Raw genomic sequence first — 17,672 nt, 5'->3', positions numbered from 1 at the left:
TAATGTGCCCTATACGATAGTCCAAAGGGAAGAGGTACCACGTGATGTGAGGAGACGCATCAACGTGTACCCCATTCCGCGGAACATGCATCCCGCATATAAAGAAATTCAAGAGGGGAAGCCGCGCAGAAGAAATGGGACAAGCAACCTAACACCCTTTACATGGATGCCGCAGGACCTAAGAATGGAGGGATGACTATTGTGGTCTCAACACCTTCAGGATTGATGCTGAACTGCTCCTCGATGAAAACATCTAACCCCACTCACGAAGGGGAAGCAGCTATTGCATTAGCTATAGCATCTAACCTCAACGCCGATGTGCTCACTGATTCCCTGAACGCCTGTCGCAACTTCAATAATTGATTAATTCACAGGTCAGTGTTGTCATTGCTGATTAAGCATCCACCCAGCCAAGCCTCAGTCATCTGGTTTCCCGGTCACCTGGAACTACCAGGAGGAAACGAAGCCGCTCACAGGCATGCCCGAGCTCTTCTATACCGGGCGTCTGCCCTTGATAACCTTGAAGGGTGTTGCGACCTATCTGCTTTAGCAGTGTATGCTGACAATCTCGCCCCATGCAGAACAGCCAGGAAGGAGTACCCAACACCACATAAATACTTCAATAAGTTAGAAGAGAACACGTTTAGGAGACTACAAACCAATACATACCCAACGCCAGCTAAGTTACACCAGTAGTACCCTATATTATACTCCCCGCAATGCCCCCACTGTGGAGAGGTAGCTAACCTCTACCACATGGTATGGGCATGCCAATTTAATCCCACAGTTGACCCCATTCCAAATCCCTCGGAAGAGCAGTGCGAGGCTATTCTGCTCAGCGATGATCCTGGCCGTCCGTACTGGTTGGTGGGTGTGTAATACGTGATTCACTTCCGTTGTATATGTAATTATCTTGTAGTAAAGATTTTGCTGCACGTGCCGATGTTTCTTTAGTGTTTAGCATTAATAGTTATTCGTGGCGTAATCTATATGCTGGAACAGCTTATTACATCAATTATGCGTAGTATGCTGTCTGGCAATTTCTTCATATGTGCTAGGACCATATTTTGCGAGGATTCATTTGCTTTGAGCTCATTTCTCGTCGCTCTTCGTGCAGGGTGTCTAATTTCGGCGATAGCGGTTACACGGCTTTATGCGAACTAATGTCTTATAGCCAATTGAATAGAAAGTGAAAAAAGTGTTAGAAAGGGGGTCCTTGGTTGCTAAATCGAGCGCTTGATGATACGCGAGCATTTATTGTGTTTCTTCAGCTTGCGAAATACAACATTTATTTAGGCTTTTCAGCTGCTAAGAGAGCGGGCTGTGTTTTCATAATAGCAGCACTCCGACCTTAACCCGCACATGTATGCGTACATATACCCTGACCAAGTAAGCCCACTCTGTAGATTCTGTGGGGAACTAGTAGCACTGGATCACAGAGTAAGAAACTGGGAGGAGGACAAGCCTCCCCAGAACCTCATGGCCTCTCCCTCATGGGAGCCAGTGCTGCTCAATTCCAGCCTGGACACCCAATTACAGGCCATAAAACGAGCTCAAGAGGTCGCCATCAAACATCGCTTCACGGTGACTTCGCCAGCCTGAAGACACCACGCTTAATCACCCCCGCCTAACGCTGACAAAATAAGATGTCTCCTACTTACCTACTCCAACCTTTCTCAATATGACGCATGTTTTTGGCTTAGTTTCCTATCGCTGAACCACCGATTCGATAAAGAGCCCAAGAAAGTAGAAACGGGAAGACCAACATTTTTATTTCAGTAAAGCTGGTATCAAAGCAATGAATACTCGCAGCGCTCAAGCGCCAATATACCAAGGCTTGTTTTTGGTATTTGGAACTCAAATACCTGCACACCAGAATAAGACAAAGCCAGAACATCAAGGAAGTTTACAAGGACTAGGACGTATACAGTGACCAGGGAAAAACACATAAAAAAAGAAGACGCGCCACAAGAACAAAACAGCATTTCGAGTACAGCGAAATGACAGTGACTTTGGTATAACACTGAAAAAAAAAAGGCCAGCACTTAAAGAATTCATGGTCCCAAACACCTGAAAACAAGCTTCGCATCTAAATATTGCGTCAAGCTTTCTCGAATAGTTCATATCAATTTATACTCACTGGTATAATCAAGAGTAATTGTTTTACAGAACCCTGTGCATTGCTTTGAGTGCCCTGCATAACCCTTAAGATTTATGAAGCTCGTGCATGCAGAATCCAACATTCTTACAACCAGAAAAAATTGACCCGATGAGTGTTTGTTATGAATTATTACTATCACAAAGTGCTTTTAAATGCAAATAAATAAAGGGTGCCTCATTCCCCATAAAAAAAAAACATCCATTGACATCACGTAGACACCTCAAAAAGTGTGACAATGTTTTGAATGAGGCAGTTTGCCATGTCAAAGGAAATTCTTGCGAGAGCTCAAGGAAATATCGGGAGCTAAGTTTAATGATCTACAGTAAACCACAAAAGCTTACGGATCACGGAATCTGAGAAAACATTCAATTTCCGACCATCCTGTAACAGTAGTCAGTAAATCCGAGCATCACAATGTTGTTCCCATGTACTGGTAGAGGCTGTAAATGTGAATACTAAGCTGCGTTGTGAGGCTGCGCAGATATTCAGCTTTTTCTCCGATTTCGAGTTCCGTAAAACTCTGTGGCTGGGTGTACATTGTCACGTCAGCTCTCTGCATACGCAGAATGCGCTATGTGCTATAATTGCAAGCTACGTGCAATAAAAACAGCGACGAAGTTGCGTCATCGATCATGCTTCCAAACATGTCACAAGTAAATGTCGTACATACGAGATGGAACAAAAGGAACCCAACACCAGAATGTGAGACCTGAGGCTTAGAAGGACCTTTGTACACTGTTATCCACGGCGCGACTATAGATATGATTTCAAAAGACAGACGCATGTCTAAAGCTACTAGAGATTGTGCTGTGCTCCAGACGTTTTCATGCCACAGATCTTTAGCCTTCCCAAGCATTCATATGAAGTAGGATTTGGCACCACCTAATTAGTTTGCAATCAAACAATCCTGATAGACCGTGTCCGATTTTTATAAAATATAGTAATGCAGAAGGGGCCGTATAATGGCACGATTGTTTTCATTTTCCAATTTTATTGTCCTTCATTATTGGCTGGCATGACACAACGTCATAATGATCGCCGGTATCAGCCACTACATTTGAGGAGTGATAACAAACTAATAGAATAGGATGAAAAGAACCTTTACATAACACGGCCCCAGAATGCTTTTGTCCTCATTCGTCGTAAACACTGCATGATAACTTTAGCGTAGGACATAGGGCTCTTTATGTCACCAAGGCGGAGCAATTTGCAGCACAAAAAAAAAATCGCAATCAGTTAAACTTGTGCAAAGCCGAGTTACCACGGGAGTTACGCTATGATAATTTTAGCTATGTCGAATAATTAGCGCATCCGTTCATGTTGGCTACCTTTACAATGTGGTACCAGTAATTCAACTTAGTCTTGTCATCAATATCCAAACGGGGCGGGAACGTGTTGTTGCATTCACGAAATGCAACAATGCAACTGAAGTCACTAAACACACGAAGTTCAACGTGCTTCCTTGTGCAATTGCCAGAACACCCCTGTTTTCGAGAAACGACGTCCGAGCAGGCAGTCCTCTAGTGGCCAGTCTAAATAACCGCCAGAAATGAAGTAGTTACAATGAAAGCACACATATTTAAACAAAATCATGACGCAAGACTGTGCCGACAGAAACGCCGCACGAGATGCGTGAGACAAGGCGTTAAACATTAGGAAAGCTCGTGGCCAAGTGACACAGCACTGTACAATTCCCACATCTGGCGCGAATATTGTCGCACATGGCTATGACAAAGCAAAACAAGCGCTTTTTCTCAAAGGCTCATCTCGGTCAGAACCACAGAGTCAGATATTTGGAAGGGCTGTAAATTAGTAGAATTAGTCGCGTGGCGCTTCTAGGAGGCCCGTTATTTATTAGGCTTCCTTGTGTTTCTCCTTTCTTTCCCATTCATTCGACATGAGACCGAGTGCTAATCTCGAGATTTAATGATCCCATATGGGAGTTCTTTTAAAGAATGCGTCGATTGAAGCCACTTTTTGCTATCTGGAGTGGTAAGCTTTGCCGGCGGCCTCATAAGCCTCTTCATCGTTTATTGCCAAGCTTGTGTCAGCCTCTGGCAAGTCTTTAATAGATACCACCATTGGTTGTGTTTTTCAATAACACAACACTTGCTATCGAAAATATGGATGGTGGACTTTTTCTTTACGTTTATGTCCTTCCCTGACATGTTGTTCTGAATCTGACGAGCTATATTGTAGCGGCAGTGGTGGCTCCAACTACAGGCGAGTTTAGCATATCATTCTAGATCGACGGTTGTCCCTTCCGGGCGAGTCTTATTCAGTCCGCTTGGGACATTAGCGACACTCCGAATGCAGGTGTCCGGCTATAAAGTGAAAATCTAGCGGGGCACTTTCTTTCAACATGCGCTAGTGTTTTTCGGAAACACTAGACGCGGCACATAAGCATACGTATTATCTTCTCTTAGTGACCTATCAAGTAAAAATTGGATGAACCTCCATTGATCGCGAGCGCTACTATAGGGCTGTTCTACAGGCAACACCTTCCATGGGCTTTACTCTGTGGTTCGGACACGGCGCCTGGCACCATGAACTATCTAGTAGCGTGATCCATAGCCGTGGTGGTGTCCAGCGAACGCGTACGCCGGCACTGTGAGCTTGGCGTACGTGGGCGCCAGGAAAGCTGCTGCGGCCTTGACCACGGGACCGCTGACCACTGGGTTGGCATTGTAGACGGCGTCGGCACTAGCCCCGGCCTTGGTTCCAGGCTCGTTCGTCTCGATCGTGGTGCGGAAGCCATGAGCGTCAGCGACGTAGTTTACTCGTCGGTACAGTCCGTTGGCGTCCGTATATCCGTAGGAGCCAGTCTTCACATTGTTTGAGTCGCTCTGCTCGTTACGGAACTGCTTGTTGCCATACTCGTCCACAGTGTCGTAGCCGAATGTGTACGGCTGCGGAGGCTGAGAGGAAACATATGAAGAAGATTCGAAGGTTTAGATAATATTGAAATTATACAAATCTAAGGAAAGCAATTGTTATGTGCCAACCGGAATAGGCAAGAAATAGGGGGAATGTTACCTCGCGCGCTCAAGGACATAATGCCTGCGAAACGACTCAACCACAGCGAGATACTTGTAGACAAATGACACAGGAACGTCAAACTTCGCACGATGCATATACATTTGTTGTGAAGACGTTGAAAGTTGATCAAAAAAGGTTGGTTACACAGTGCCGTTTTAATACTTTGGATAGAAGTGGCTGGTTGTACGTAAAGCTACCGCAATATTGCAGATTTGAAATGCAACTTAGTGAGGTAAAGTTTTGAGTTAGTTGGTGGATCATCATAGATATGCTTACAGCGCAATGATGAGCATGAACATAGACAAAAAACAACGCCTACTCTGCGGTCTTTAATTGATTTTATTTGCATAAACAACGCTGATATATGTTTGTGCAGTGATAACGCCGAATAAAAAGCACAGGAAACACTCAAATGAAAAGTACGGCTGAACAGGTGGTCACGTAATACATGGAACCCCTCTTACTTCTACATCATATCAAGGGTACGTGTGATATTCAGATAACCCAACTCTTTATCGGGGATGGCTGCCTATGGGGCATTTCACGTGTATTGACACATTGCGGCATCTCGACAGCCTCAACTATTTCCCTTGAACTTTCACTATTCTTGCCTATAATTATGCAGCCATGAAAATTCTGTATGCAGCCGCATTGTGCAGTGCAGAGTGACGAACCGGCCTGTATGCCCGAGGAAACTCCGCGTACAATGTTTTATTCACGCTGCTCAGGTTCTTGAGGTCTATGGGTCTTCATGACACACTTTAAGACCGCCGCTTGCTACCGCTCTACAGCATACGTGGTTATACAGTTTTTATGTTCGGCTCTCCTTCTGTCTCCTCGCCTTCACTCTTTTTCTCTCTTTATCCTCCTATGTAGAGTAACCAACCAGAACTAACTCTTGTTCACCTTCTTGTCTTTCAATTACTTATTTTTGTCTCCCTCTCAGCCAAGTGCCATTTACGCCCTGCCTGACATTATCGTCCTGTTCACGCACGCTATGTCCGTTCTGCCGAACATAGTATTAGCCGAAAGAATGCGGGATGAATACTTGAAGCCGGCGAGATGGCGCTCTCGAGCAATAAGGCGCGTAAGTGCGCCATCGATTGCTCTCATCGCTGAAGAGTTACATTAATGAGTTAGCGCACGTGTCTTTGACGTGACTTAGAAGTAACAATAGCCCCATGTGGCGTAATTATGTGACAACGGTGCTTCTGTATTTTTCGTTGCACAATCATGTACAAGTTTCCTTTCTGCGAATATAATCAGTTGCAAGCCATCACTCTCTGTGTCGTCTCATGTCTGCCCATATTGCGCTGCCCTATTGTCTGCCCTATTGGCTTGCGCTGCAAGCAAATGCCAATGAGCCCAAAGAAGCTCGTGGGAACGTGGCCAACAACTACTTATCACAAACAGGCGCAGGCTGGGTTTGAAAAGATTGTAGAAGTCCCTGTTATTGTAGGTACATATATCGCGTCTAATATTAGTTTCTGTGGTGTTGTTCATAAGTCATTTTATGAGCACTTTTATACTGAGTCTTCTTACCTTTGTGATATTGTGTGATACGCTTCCAGACTATACGCTTTCTTACGCTTTCTCCAGTGTGTCATTTTGAATATGTATTGTACCTGTAGCGTTTGTGGCGTTTATAACCTGTAATTTTATAAAGTGTCATGTGCCTTCGGTCTTGATAACCTAAGTTATATAATGAAATACAGTTGCAAGCTTGCGGAATTCTTTTCATGGGAGCATTGGATGCGAAGGCCCCAGCTACTTTTGCTCCCGCTTCACCATTACGTAACATTAAATATTCCGTGATGTACGAGGAAAAGCGTGCGCAGTTAATGGAAAAGGAGGGCGAATATACAGGCAAAATGCCATTTACTCGTTAAAAATGCGTAAATTTATCACACACTCTCATGCTTTGCTTGCGCTGGGACAGTGGGCGCCACATTCGTGGGAAATTGTTTGCTGCTGAAAGTAATACTTGCCATTCTTCAGTGCTGGTAGGGCCCCAGCGGGAACATGAGCTTGTGATATTATGCTGCTAAGTCACAGATGACAGATATCTTCCTGACGTCCTTTTTAATGCGATTAACATTCTGAGGATACTTCATGCACTTTACAGTGTCTATGTCTATAACCATTTGCCTGTCAACTTGGGTCACTAGGTATGTCACGGTATATCGCTAGAGAATCCGACTGTTGTACTGAGGAAGCCGGGTGGGAAACCAACCACCAAACCACCATCAGTCACTGGTTATGGGGCACTGGGTATTGGTCACTCTTCAATCAACCTCCTTCACACCAGCTTGGGTCAGATCGCGCTAGTGGGTATGTGCCACTTATAAATTGCAAAAAAGAAAATAATCATTTAAGACCTCTCAAGTGCTAAGCGGAGTCAAGCCTGCGTCAGATATACAGAGACAATATTTGCTCAATATACAGGTTGTCCCCGCTAACATTACCCCAGAGTTGAAAAATATGCGAATATTTCGTAGCTGGACAAACCCAAAGTAATGTTGTTTGCCGTCGCTTGGAGATACTCAAATTATTCCTTTCTTCATTCCGCCCATATATATATATATATATATATATATATATATATATATATATATATATATATATATATATATATATATATATATATATATATATATATATATATATATATATGTATATATATATATATATATAAAATTTGATATTTAGTCTTAATTAATCAACTGCTCAAATATTATAGTTAGATTGTAGAGCGACATGATAACACTCCTGATACAGCTTTCGGTTGCTCAATACGTGCTCATAAATGTGTTTTTTCGAGCGTGAAAGAAGCCCGCGCATACAAGCAAAGTGCTTCGAGCGGCCAGTCGCGCGGCAATTTTGCGTGCATTTGCGGATTTTTTTCATTCTCGGAAAAACACTTTTATGTAGCCGCTTATGAGCAACAGAAAGATGTATCGGGGAGTTTTTCACCTCGCTCTACAATTTTCTCATTTACACTTTTTATCTAAATATATTATTTTAGAAGTTGATAAATTAATTAGGACGAATTACCTGATTAGGCGAAATGAAAAAAAAAGGAATCTGAGTATCCCCAAGGGACGGCAAACAACATTACCTTGGTTTTGTCCAGGTATACATGGCACTCGCACATACTTAACCTCTGACTAAATTTAGCTGGTTCACCCTGTATATTCACAAACGCACTACGCGTGGACTTCTCCTTTACACAGCTAGATGGCGCAGCGTTATCAGAGGAAAGTGTTAGAGAGGAGCTGGGTGGCGTAGACACCGCATACGTCGCACTTCTCGGTTGTGGCAATATGGTGTGTTGCTGCATTGTTCCAATACTAATCGCGTGAATGTCGACATTCATCTTCAGATGGACTCTGCTGGATTTTTACAGAGGCTGTATTTGATCCACTGACACTATCTGCGCTTTGGCTCTTCTGAATTCGCTAATGCGTTATGTAGCTTTCGGTCCGCTGCAAGGAGATTGTAAGACGGGCCTGTAACAGTGAAGCTGCTACGTCTGGCAGATAAAGTCAGCCATTGCCTCCAGCCTTTACTTTGACGTCCTGTTGTAGAAACAGTGTACTTCAAAAGGCTTGTGTTTGAAAGAAAATTTTATCACAGTATTATCTACTTTGTGAGGAAGTGGAATAATTGTGAGATATCAAATGCAAAATTGTGTAAGTGCTCAGATTGGCGCGGGGGGTCATGCACAAGGCTGTGCACAAAGAGAATGGCAAGTAAACTGTGCTCCATTCGCAGTACGTCCCTTGTGAAGTATATGCTGTTCTTAGCAATGTGTTAGACGGTAGAGTGCTTCAATCTTGCATGCACCGAAAGGTAACCCATTTAAAGTATGTTTAACATTTATTAAAGGGGCCCGCGACAACCCGTCGGGCTTGGTGAAATAACATAGTCCGTGGGTAGCATACGCTGCTGTGAATATCTAAGCCAAGTTTTGCTGTCGTACGCGGTGCGTGGAGCTCGCAAGCCGATCGCGAAGTCATCTTTCTCTCAGGCACTCTCTTTCCAACAGAAGGCCCTGTCCTTACTCTCTTCTAGAAGCACTATTTCATCATCGGACGAACTATTTCGTCATTCCCTTAAACGGCTTCTATTGGTCGATAGCTGACATCAAGCTGCGGTCGTCTACATGTCGTAGATATCGCGGTTGCCGCAGGGTGTCGCCACGAGTCCACTGGATAAGCGTACTGCGGCTCATTCAGGGCAACCGCGTTTGGCCTATGTGTAGCGCGTCGTAGGCACATCAAAGGCGTAAGTCGTAGCGTCTACTTTAACATCCAAAATTAAATTTCAACTGCGCGCCGCGGTGACATTTAGATGGTGGAGCGTTTTGGGCACGCCCCACTGCACTGTAGCCTTCGCAGTGCAAGACATTGAAGAAGGAACGGGAGCACAGTGGAGGCCGTGTTTGATTGCCAACAACTACGCTTCTGCCGAACGCATTGAAGTACTTGTTGCGGCAAAGTATTTATAAAATAGCCTATTTACCCTTGAAATGCCTTTGCTCCACTTCAATAAGGAGTGGTTCAGGGCCCCTTTAATTGGTAACACAACTTCATGTCAGAATTGGTTTCCCGACGAGCAAGCTTTGTTATCCAGTGATATAAACGAATGTCACACATATCAGCATGTGATGGCTTTTTCGCCGGTATTCGTCACTGTAGACGCAGAAGACTCACTAATGTGAACGAGTGGGAGGGATCTGCATGAATGGCACTTTTGAACGAATATAAGCTAGAATAGCAGTTAATGTCATGGTACAAGATGTCTGTCGATGTGGTACAGTTTAAGTTTCAAGCTGGACCTCGTATTGTGGATAATCAGTGCCAACTTTCTCGGTGATGGCAAGGCGGCCTGATGCAAGCTAGCAATGATGGTAATGACCGACAGAAAGAAACTTATTGTAATGGAACTACCAAGAACGGCAAAGATTGTGCGCTTACGCAGATCCGCGTATTGCGTAGTAAATTGGTCATCAATTAGTAGCCTGTAGACGTGGATAGCACCGAGACTCTTGGTGAGGACTGAATAAAGAGAGAAAATTCCTGTCAGCTAATGAGCGTCGGATACCTTGGGCTGTGCTACCAAAGCTGTGCTGCTGGAATGTGCAACGTGTTTTGAGGCATGTAAAATCATCCGAGACAAAAGTATCCTCAATATGGAAGGTGTGCATCAAAATAATAAAATATATCTGGGCTGCAATACCCTCGTGATTTGCGTCTAAACATGGCGAATTTTTTACTTGACATAACGTAATTACTCGTCGATCGAGAAAATTTGCTAGTTAGACTAAATAAGATAGAAAAAGCAAAGCACACGACTTACGTAGACGGGCTCGCCCAGGCCAACCTTAGCGACCACAGGTGCAGCTGCGGCAGCAAAGATGGGTCCACCAAATCCGCCATGGTGGAAACCGTAGCGTCCGCCGGCGTAGGCACCCACTGCCATGCACAGAAGGATAAGCTGCGAAGGAAACTGAGTGTCAACACTGGTCACTTTACTTGACGTTTTAGTACCTAATAGACACCTGCGATGTTTCTTGCGTTTGCCGGCTACTCTTATATACTGTGAGCCATGAGGAACTTTGAATGAAAGAATCCCATCACGGTATTATAAGCGGTATCATATACAGTGCCCTCCTTGTTAGCAGTGTGGTTATACAAGGTCCACCATTGACGTTAAGCTTTTAACTGCAGCAAAATACAGCGCACAAGGCCACACTCGTTGGCATTGGCCACAAAGTGATATTACTCAACCTTGTTTGGTCACAAGGTGACCCCTTTTTATAATAACTCTCCTTTGCTTGCCGCCGTGAGTTCCACATGTTAATAATATACTGTCATAACAGCAAGCAGGGGATATATGGGACCCTAGATAAAAGAAGTCTCGGTGTTCTTCCATTTATGTAAAGCATCAAAAATTTGAATTACTTATTGTTACGCCTTCTAATAAAAAAAATATTTCAGAGCTTATGATCCTAAACCTGCGTTGCGGGCAAGCATATAAAAAATACGGGAAAAGGTTTGTCTCATTGCCCTTGCATTTCTCCTTCATTTGCGGATGGACGTTCACAGAAGTAAGCACGCCTGTGTGTGGCTACGAGTCGTAGGAAGAGGAGAAACAGAAAAAAATTTGCTTTAAAACAGAGAACCGCATGAGTGACACCTAACGTCGTGGCGAAGCTGCCTGCTGATGTAAACGTTGCTATCCAAGGTCAGTTTCTTCCGGAGCACTGCAGGTGATCGGAACGTTACCGAGGCTTAGCGCTCTCGTAACGAAATTTGGTTCACCGAGCTGACATCTTCAACTTAAGCTGCGAGGAGTCGCACAAGAGTTGGAACGCTCTGTCTACATTGGAAAATATTGCCGGAGAGAAGCGCTCCACAGCAAACGGGCATGGCGACACAATTGCATACGCATAATCCCGCTATAGGTCCTGGACGCGAGCCCTGTTAGGTGATAAGTTACAAGAGTTCTTTCAGAAACTAATATATCTCTTACCTCCGTGTGGTTCATGCTCTAAGAGAAGGAGCAGCTCATAAATCTATAGATTCCACCGACGCCACTTGCATCATTTTGAGGAGGACTGCACAAGCGAATGCGCCCACAGACACAGGACATTGCTGGTAAGGACGTCGTTACTCATAATGTACGCCCTCAGACGATTTGCCTTGATTGGAGCGGTCTTTCCTTCCCGTCAAATAATTATGTCTTCATAATTTCTATTCTTATTTACTTGATGTCGAGAGTATTATTTGAAGTTTTCTCTTGTGACCACTACGTCTGCTGTATTCAAGTACACGTTTCATCATGGACAAGACTAAATGCTACATTTATTTGAACATGAATATTTGTCTCTTTGGGAATACGAACTATAAAGAGGAAGCGCATAAGCGAATCGAAGCTGCTCTAACGTTGCTCATACGCACGCCTTGTGAACTTGACGACGGGCACAGAGCCATCATAAAGCAACGTAACAGTAACCGACGTGTTTTCTAGCTTTGTTACAGATAACAATGCACTATGTAACTAATAATACTCGCTTTCAAGGGAATAAATAGCATGGGAGAGAACTCTGCAAGCTGTATGAGCCGTATGGCTTCGGTGAAGCGGAAGCGGTGACAAAGGACAAGGAAGAAACTCAATCACTCCTTGACCGCTCATTCACTGGCTTTTGTTTGCCTTCATCGGAGCCAGGAATAAACGTCCACGCAGCGCTCCCAGTCTGTTCAGTTAGGATCAACTACAATCCGGCCAGTCATAAAACCAAAATAAATTTGAGGTGGGCTTCGAGAGTTCTTCAGCAACGAATAAAGCGCCCTGCCGGAGGGAGCAATCAAAGTTCTGTATCGCCGAAACGCTATGTCTATTCTACCTGCGTGCGCTGCTGGCGTTAAGTTATTTTCAACATACAGGTGTCGACACTGGTGCTAGACGTTATAGCATGCTACATGCTGTAGTATCCTTTGCGATGCTAGCTTCGCTTATATAGAATACGTAGCTTCATAATCTCACAAGGTAGAACGAGCGCATTATTGAAGTTGCCGCGCTCAGTTTTCTTTGAGCATAGGATGCTCTTTGTCGTTCATTGGGATAAAGAAGTGATATTTGAATAGAAGGAATCAAAGCGAATGCAAAACCACATGGAGAATATAGTAGACGACCCGTCTACTATACAAACGGCAGCAATAAAAAAATGGCACTTGACAAAAGGAGTTAATTTGCAGACAGTTTTCTCAAAATAATGCTAGGCAAGGAAAAGGAGACACTCGGAGCTCCAATTTCATTAGCCCTAACGCGGTTAGTGACGAGGCATTATTGATGCGCAAGGGTAAGAAACATTTAGCCCTGAATTGCGAAAAACCAGTGTGCACATCGTAAAAAATCAAGCTTTTTTTTTTAATAGCGCTACAACACTGGCACCTTTTCTATGCAGTTAAGGATAGTTCTACACGCTTAATATAGCTTGGGAATGTTGTGTCCTACGAAACCTCAAAGTGCGAAAAGATATAGAGGAGAGAAGGTTGCACTGAAGGAAACCTTAAAGCTATAAGTAAGTCAAAAGAGAAGGAAATTTGTCAAAGCATTGCGGGCACATACGCTCGAGGTCATTTATAACAAAGCCGCATAAAATAAACTTTTCTTTTTCTATACTTTTCCTTCGTGCAGCAAACCTTCCAAAAAGTTTGCGGAAGGCTTTGTATCGATATCCTGTCACTGCGACAATCTGACTGAATGAGCAACGATAACCGTGTTGCAGGAACGTCACGGAGGTAACACCTGTTCAACAAAACGCGCATAAGAGGACTCGCTAATTTACAGACTTGAAAGTGGTCAAGTGATAGCTTTGGATGCACAATTGAGTGATAACTGCGGCGTTCGGAATTATTTTCTATTTTAATGTAGCTTGCATGGTTATAAGAACTACTTTTTGCTGGGCTAGTCTGTTCGTTTTTGTTTATCGTCTAAAATACGGAAAACGATAGAAAGATGCTAGATGACATGAAATAGCATCACGGGAACTGAGAAGGCAGCCGCATGTCTTAAGGCATTGCAGAAACTGGAAACGCTACTGGAAATTCTTCAGATATAACACAGTTTCTTAATGCATTAGCATTATTAGTACTTACCGTCCTTTCAGGGGGCTGGCTGGCTTGCTGGCTATCTATCTATCTATCTATCTATCTATCTATCTATCTATCTATCTATCTATCTATCTATCTATCTATCTATCTATCTATCTATCTATCTATCTATCTATCTATCTATCTATCTATCTATCTATCTATCTATCTATCTATCTATCTATCTATCTATCTATCTATCTATCTATCTATCTATCGTTTTCGCGCATACCGGGGTCATCGGGGTCATTGGGAAGTCAGTGGTGGAACGTGTAGAACATCGGGGCTGCTGAGCTGAGGTAAGAGAGTTCGGAACCAACCATCGGACCACTATTGGTCACTGAGTTTGTGGCAATAGCCCCGTTTACATGAATGCGACAGTGGCGCATCGCATTTCCAAGCGCATTTGGGAAAGGCGGTGCGGCGCCGTTTACATGTAGCGCCTTAACTCTCGCGAGAACGTAGCGCCACATGGTGTCGTATAAGGGAAGTGCAACCGACTTCCGGTGTAACTGGTTTCCGGTAGTAGGCCGAGTGCACGTTGGTGGTTGAGTGCCGAGAAATAGAGAGTTTTAGTTTAGCGTACGCAACTTATAGCGTACGCTATACGCTATAGTGTAGCGGACGCAAAGCCGCGCACGTGTTTTGCAACTTTAGCTCGCCAGCGAGATCTTCGGATCTCAGAGGCCACATGCCGTCGTTGCGGCTATTTTCCGACTCTAGCGATAGGTAGCGCTGACATTTCGAATGTTCCTTTCGTTAGGCTTCGACTCGTTCGAAACGAAAAGCGATCTCGAAAACACCACAAGGGTATCCATAATACTCTGTCGTCGAAGCGGCCTGAGACTAAGCGAAAGCCGTTTACACAATCAATTGCTGCGAACGAAGTGCATTTTACAAAAGCAACGCCAAATTCAATTCGAAGCGGGCCGCCGGGACCGCCGCCATGTTGATGGCTAATTCCTTCCCATCATTCCTAATGCGACAACCCTGCGTTTACATGCTCCGCGAGAGTCGACTTAATGCGACAACCCTGCGTTTACATGCTCCGCGAGAGTCGACTCGGCCCGTAAATCTACCCTCGCCTGGCACATTAATGCGATGCGCCTTCCTAGCGCATTACTGCTGTTTACATGAATGTGATGCGCTAGAAAAGCGATGCGATGCGACACTGTCGCATTCATGTAAACGCGGCTAATGTGTGCACACGTGGGCCTCTTCAACGAACCTCGTTCACACCGACCTGGGTCACTGTAGATGCCAGACTGCATGCGTGCCACTAGAAATGTGCTCGTCTTCAATGGACCTCTTTGTTGCCTACTTGCGTCACTTGGAATGTGTCAGTAGGTGTGTGCCGCTTTCCAGTAAACGAATTCGACGCTAACTTGGGCAACTAGGTATGTGCCACTGGGAATACGCCGTTCTACAATGGTGAAAAATATCCTTTAAAATTTTGCGATGCTGAGCGGAATCGAGCCAACGTCACAAGGGTTACTCACGGGCAGCAAGCCGACATCTTACCAGGCTGTGGACGCTGCAGGTGCCACTTTTCAATGAAAGCTTGTTACGCCGACGCTTTAGCAAGCTGCGCCTTGAATGCAGTAGGTATGTGCCGCTCTTCAATGGACCTCTCGCCAACTTGGGTTACTGAGTACGGGCCAATCAGTGTGCGGCAAGCGAGGGAACAATCCACAGCGTTCACAGCCACTGACTTGCCATGCTTCTCGTCTCGGAGACCACGCGCGGTCTTCGCGGCAGTACCACTAGATGGCGCAGCGTGTCCAAAAAGAAGTGCGACAGAAGATCCCGTTCGCCTTGTGACAGGTTCCTGAGCGTATGGATGCACCGGCGCGCAATGCATTTCAGACGCGGAGAGCAGGCTTCGCGGGGACGGCTGCTGGATGGAGCCGAGTGTTCTTAGAGAAGCCCAAGAGAGGAGTTCCGTGGCAGTACACGACTCATAAATACATCAGTTAAACGATTAAAATACGTCGTAGCGCTATCGTGATTGACTTCTAACGCGTTACCGTCGATAGTATACGTGCGATGGGTTCTGCCTCAATTTTTCAAAACTTCGGCACCGCAGGTTCCACGCTCTCAGCTGGCCTGACGCTGTTTCCTCTCCTGCCGCTTCTTCACGGCGATTGCCGCCTTTTACCATATAGCCAAGCATGAGCTAGCAATGACTTGTGCATCGGCCCTATGTCTCTGTGTCCCTACACACACTTTGAGGCGCTCCAAGCTTGAATATTCCGTGATGACACGGACTAGCCTAACAGGAAGGTCTTCTGGAAATTGCGCACCGTGTACGTCTAAATGTACTATGTTCTTTTTTTTTCACGCGGCACACAGTCTGCCCGCGACTGACTATCAAGTTGCTACGGTCTACTAACTTTTTTCCCCCGCATATTTCGACTGCCTTCTTCACTCTAGTAGAGATATTCCTACGTCGTAAAAAACGGCTACGTCACAGCCAGTTTTGAACTGCAATATGTGCGCAATGGTCTAAAGCATTTCTACCGCGCTAGCACACATCAAGCACGCAGACACAGTGATGAACATAGCCCACGATTGTTTGTCCAGTGCTGAATAAGACCTTAAATAGTCCCTTTTGCCGATATGCGTCATATATAAGTGCCATTTGCTAGCGCCAAGAGATGATATCTGCCTATTGTTGCCTGCTTTACACGTTCTTGTGAGGGTGACTATAACTACAACGAAATTGACTCATAGCCATTGCGCGGAGCTCCGAGGAGAAGCTCACTATAAGCTGGCTGCAGTGGAATGTAAGTAACACGTCGGTAACCTAAGACGTTCCTGTCGAATGTTTTCTGAAGATCGTTGAACTCCTTGATTGTCCATTTCTTTGCCTTGCATAACTAGATCGTTAAGATGCCACAAATTGAGAGCGCCTGACCTGCAAGCTTCAACAACAATTCACGTCAAAATTTATCTCGCTCAACTGATGCAAAATTCCATTTTCCGATCCTTTGATAATCAAGGCTACTAGTGCTCCTTAACTACAAGTCATTCCCCAGGCTTCGCTTCCTCTAAAATGTAATGTCATCCATTTTCTTTCGGCAGAAATTCTGTCGTGTCTCCGCGCCGCTTAGACGGGACATGTTTTGCTTCACCATTTATGGTAATTTACCGTATAGTGCCATAGTGCATTACTAATAACCATGATTACGTAAAAGTTGCCGCTGCCAACTGATGGCTTCCATCGAACGCTGCCCCTTGCGCATACGGTTCGGTCAGCAATACCGCTACAGCCGGCAGGTATCCATGACTGGAGGACGATGCATAATCCGAGAGCAGCCCAGCGCGCGGTCCCCGAGGTGCCGTTGCTCACCTTTGTGTACATCGTTGAGCTTGTCTTTGGTGTGGGCGTCACTTCCCGGAGAAAATGTCACGTCGCCGACGACTGGCGGGGTCCTTCCAAAATGTGCGGCTAGCGATCGCTCACAGTAGGTACAGGCGTATGTGTATGTGTGTCCGTTTGACGTCCGGCGGGGACGGGGCCCGGGTTTTATAGCAGCGAGTGGACCACTGGGCCTGCCCTAGTTCGAAGGAAAACACCCTTCTTTTTTACTTTCCTTCTTTCTGCCACCCCTTCCCGCATCTCGCAGACAGTTATTCGCACGCGCGGCGCTTTGTTGAGCTCCCTGTAGAGAGAGCGGCTAAGGGGGGGGGGGGGGAGGGGGATGAGGAGGTCAGTCATCGCTTGGCGTTGCAGGGCGCCCCTAGACTCGTCACGTTGCGAGAACCGAAGCTCACTTTCTTCACGGTGGCGCGCGGATGGTCATCGCGCC

At 45.2% G+C, this 17,672-nt stretch overlaps 1 protein-coding gene across 1 annotated transcript; it reads right to left on the bottom strand.

Annotated features, from left to right (window-relative positions):
- Nucleotides 1–1,747: 1,747 nt before the first annotated feature.
- On the bottom strand, nt 1,748–17,383 carry LOC135903542 (cuticle protein 10.9-like). The gene is made up of 3 exons (XM_065433852.2): nt 17,213–17,383; nt 10,562–10,699; nt 1,748–5,079 (listed from the first exon to the last, which is right to left on the bottom strand). Exons 1-3 carry the CDS (start codon nt 17,222–17,224, stop codon nt 4,717–4,719), a joined length of 513 nt encoding a protein of 170 aa, XP_065289924.1. The 5' UTR covers nt 17,225–17,383; the 3' UTR covers nt 1,748–4,716.
- Nucleotides 17,384–17,672: the final 289 nt, after the last annotated feature.

This window comes from Dermacentor albipictus, chromosome 1 (assembly GCF_038994185.2).
Source record: "Dermacentor albipictus isolate Rhodes 1998 colony chromosome 1, USDA_Dalb.pri_finalv2, whole genome shotgun sequence".
Taxonomy (NCBI): domain Eukaryota; kingdom Metazoa; phylum Arthropoda; class Arachnida; order Ixodida; family Ixodidae; genus Dermacentor; species Dermacentor albipictus.
This window is presented reverse-complemented; position numbering and strand designations above follow the sequence as displayed.

Bases quoted from the DNA above. Each gene is read 5' to 3' on its own strand.
- LOC135903542 (XM_065433852.2), bottom strand. The intron at 5,080-10,561 runs GTAAGTCGTGTG...GTTTCCTCTCAG, and splicing joins GCCTGGGCGAGCCCGTCTAC to CCTCCGCAGCCGTACACATT.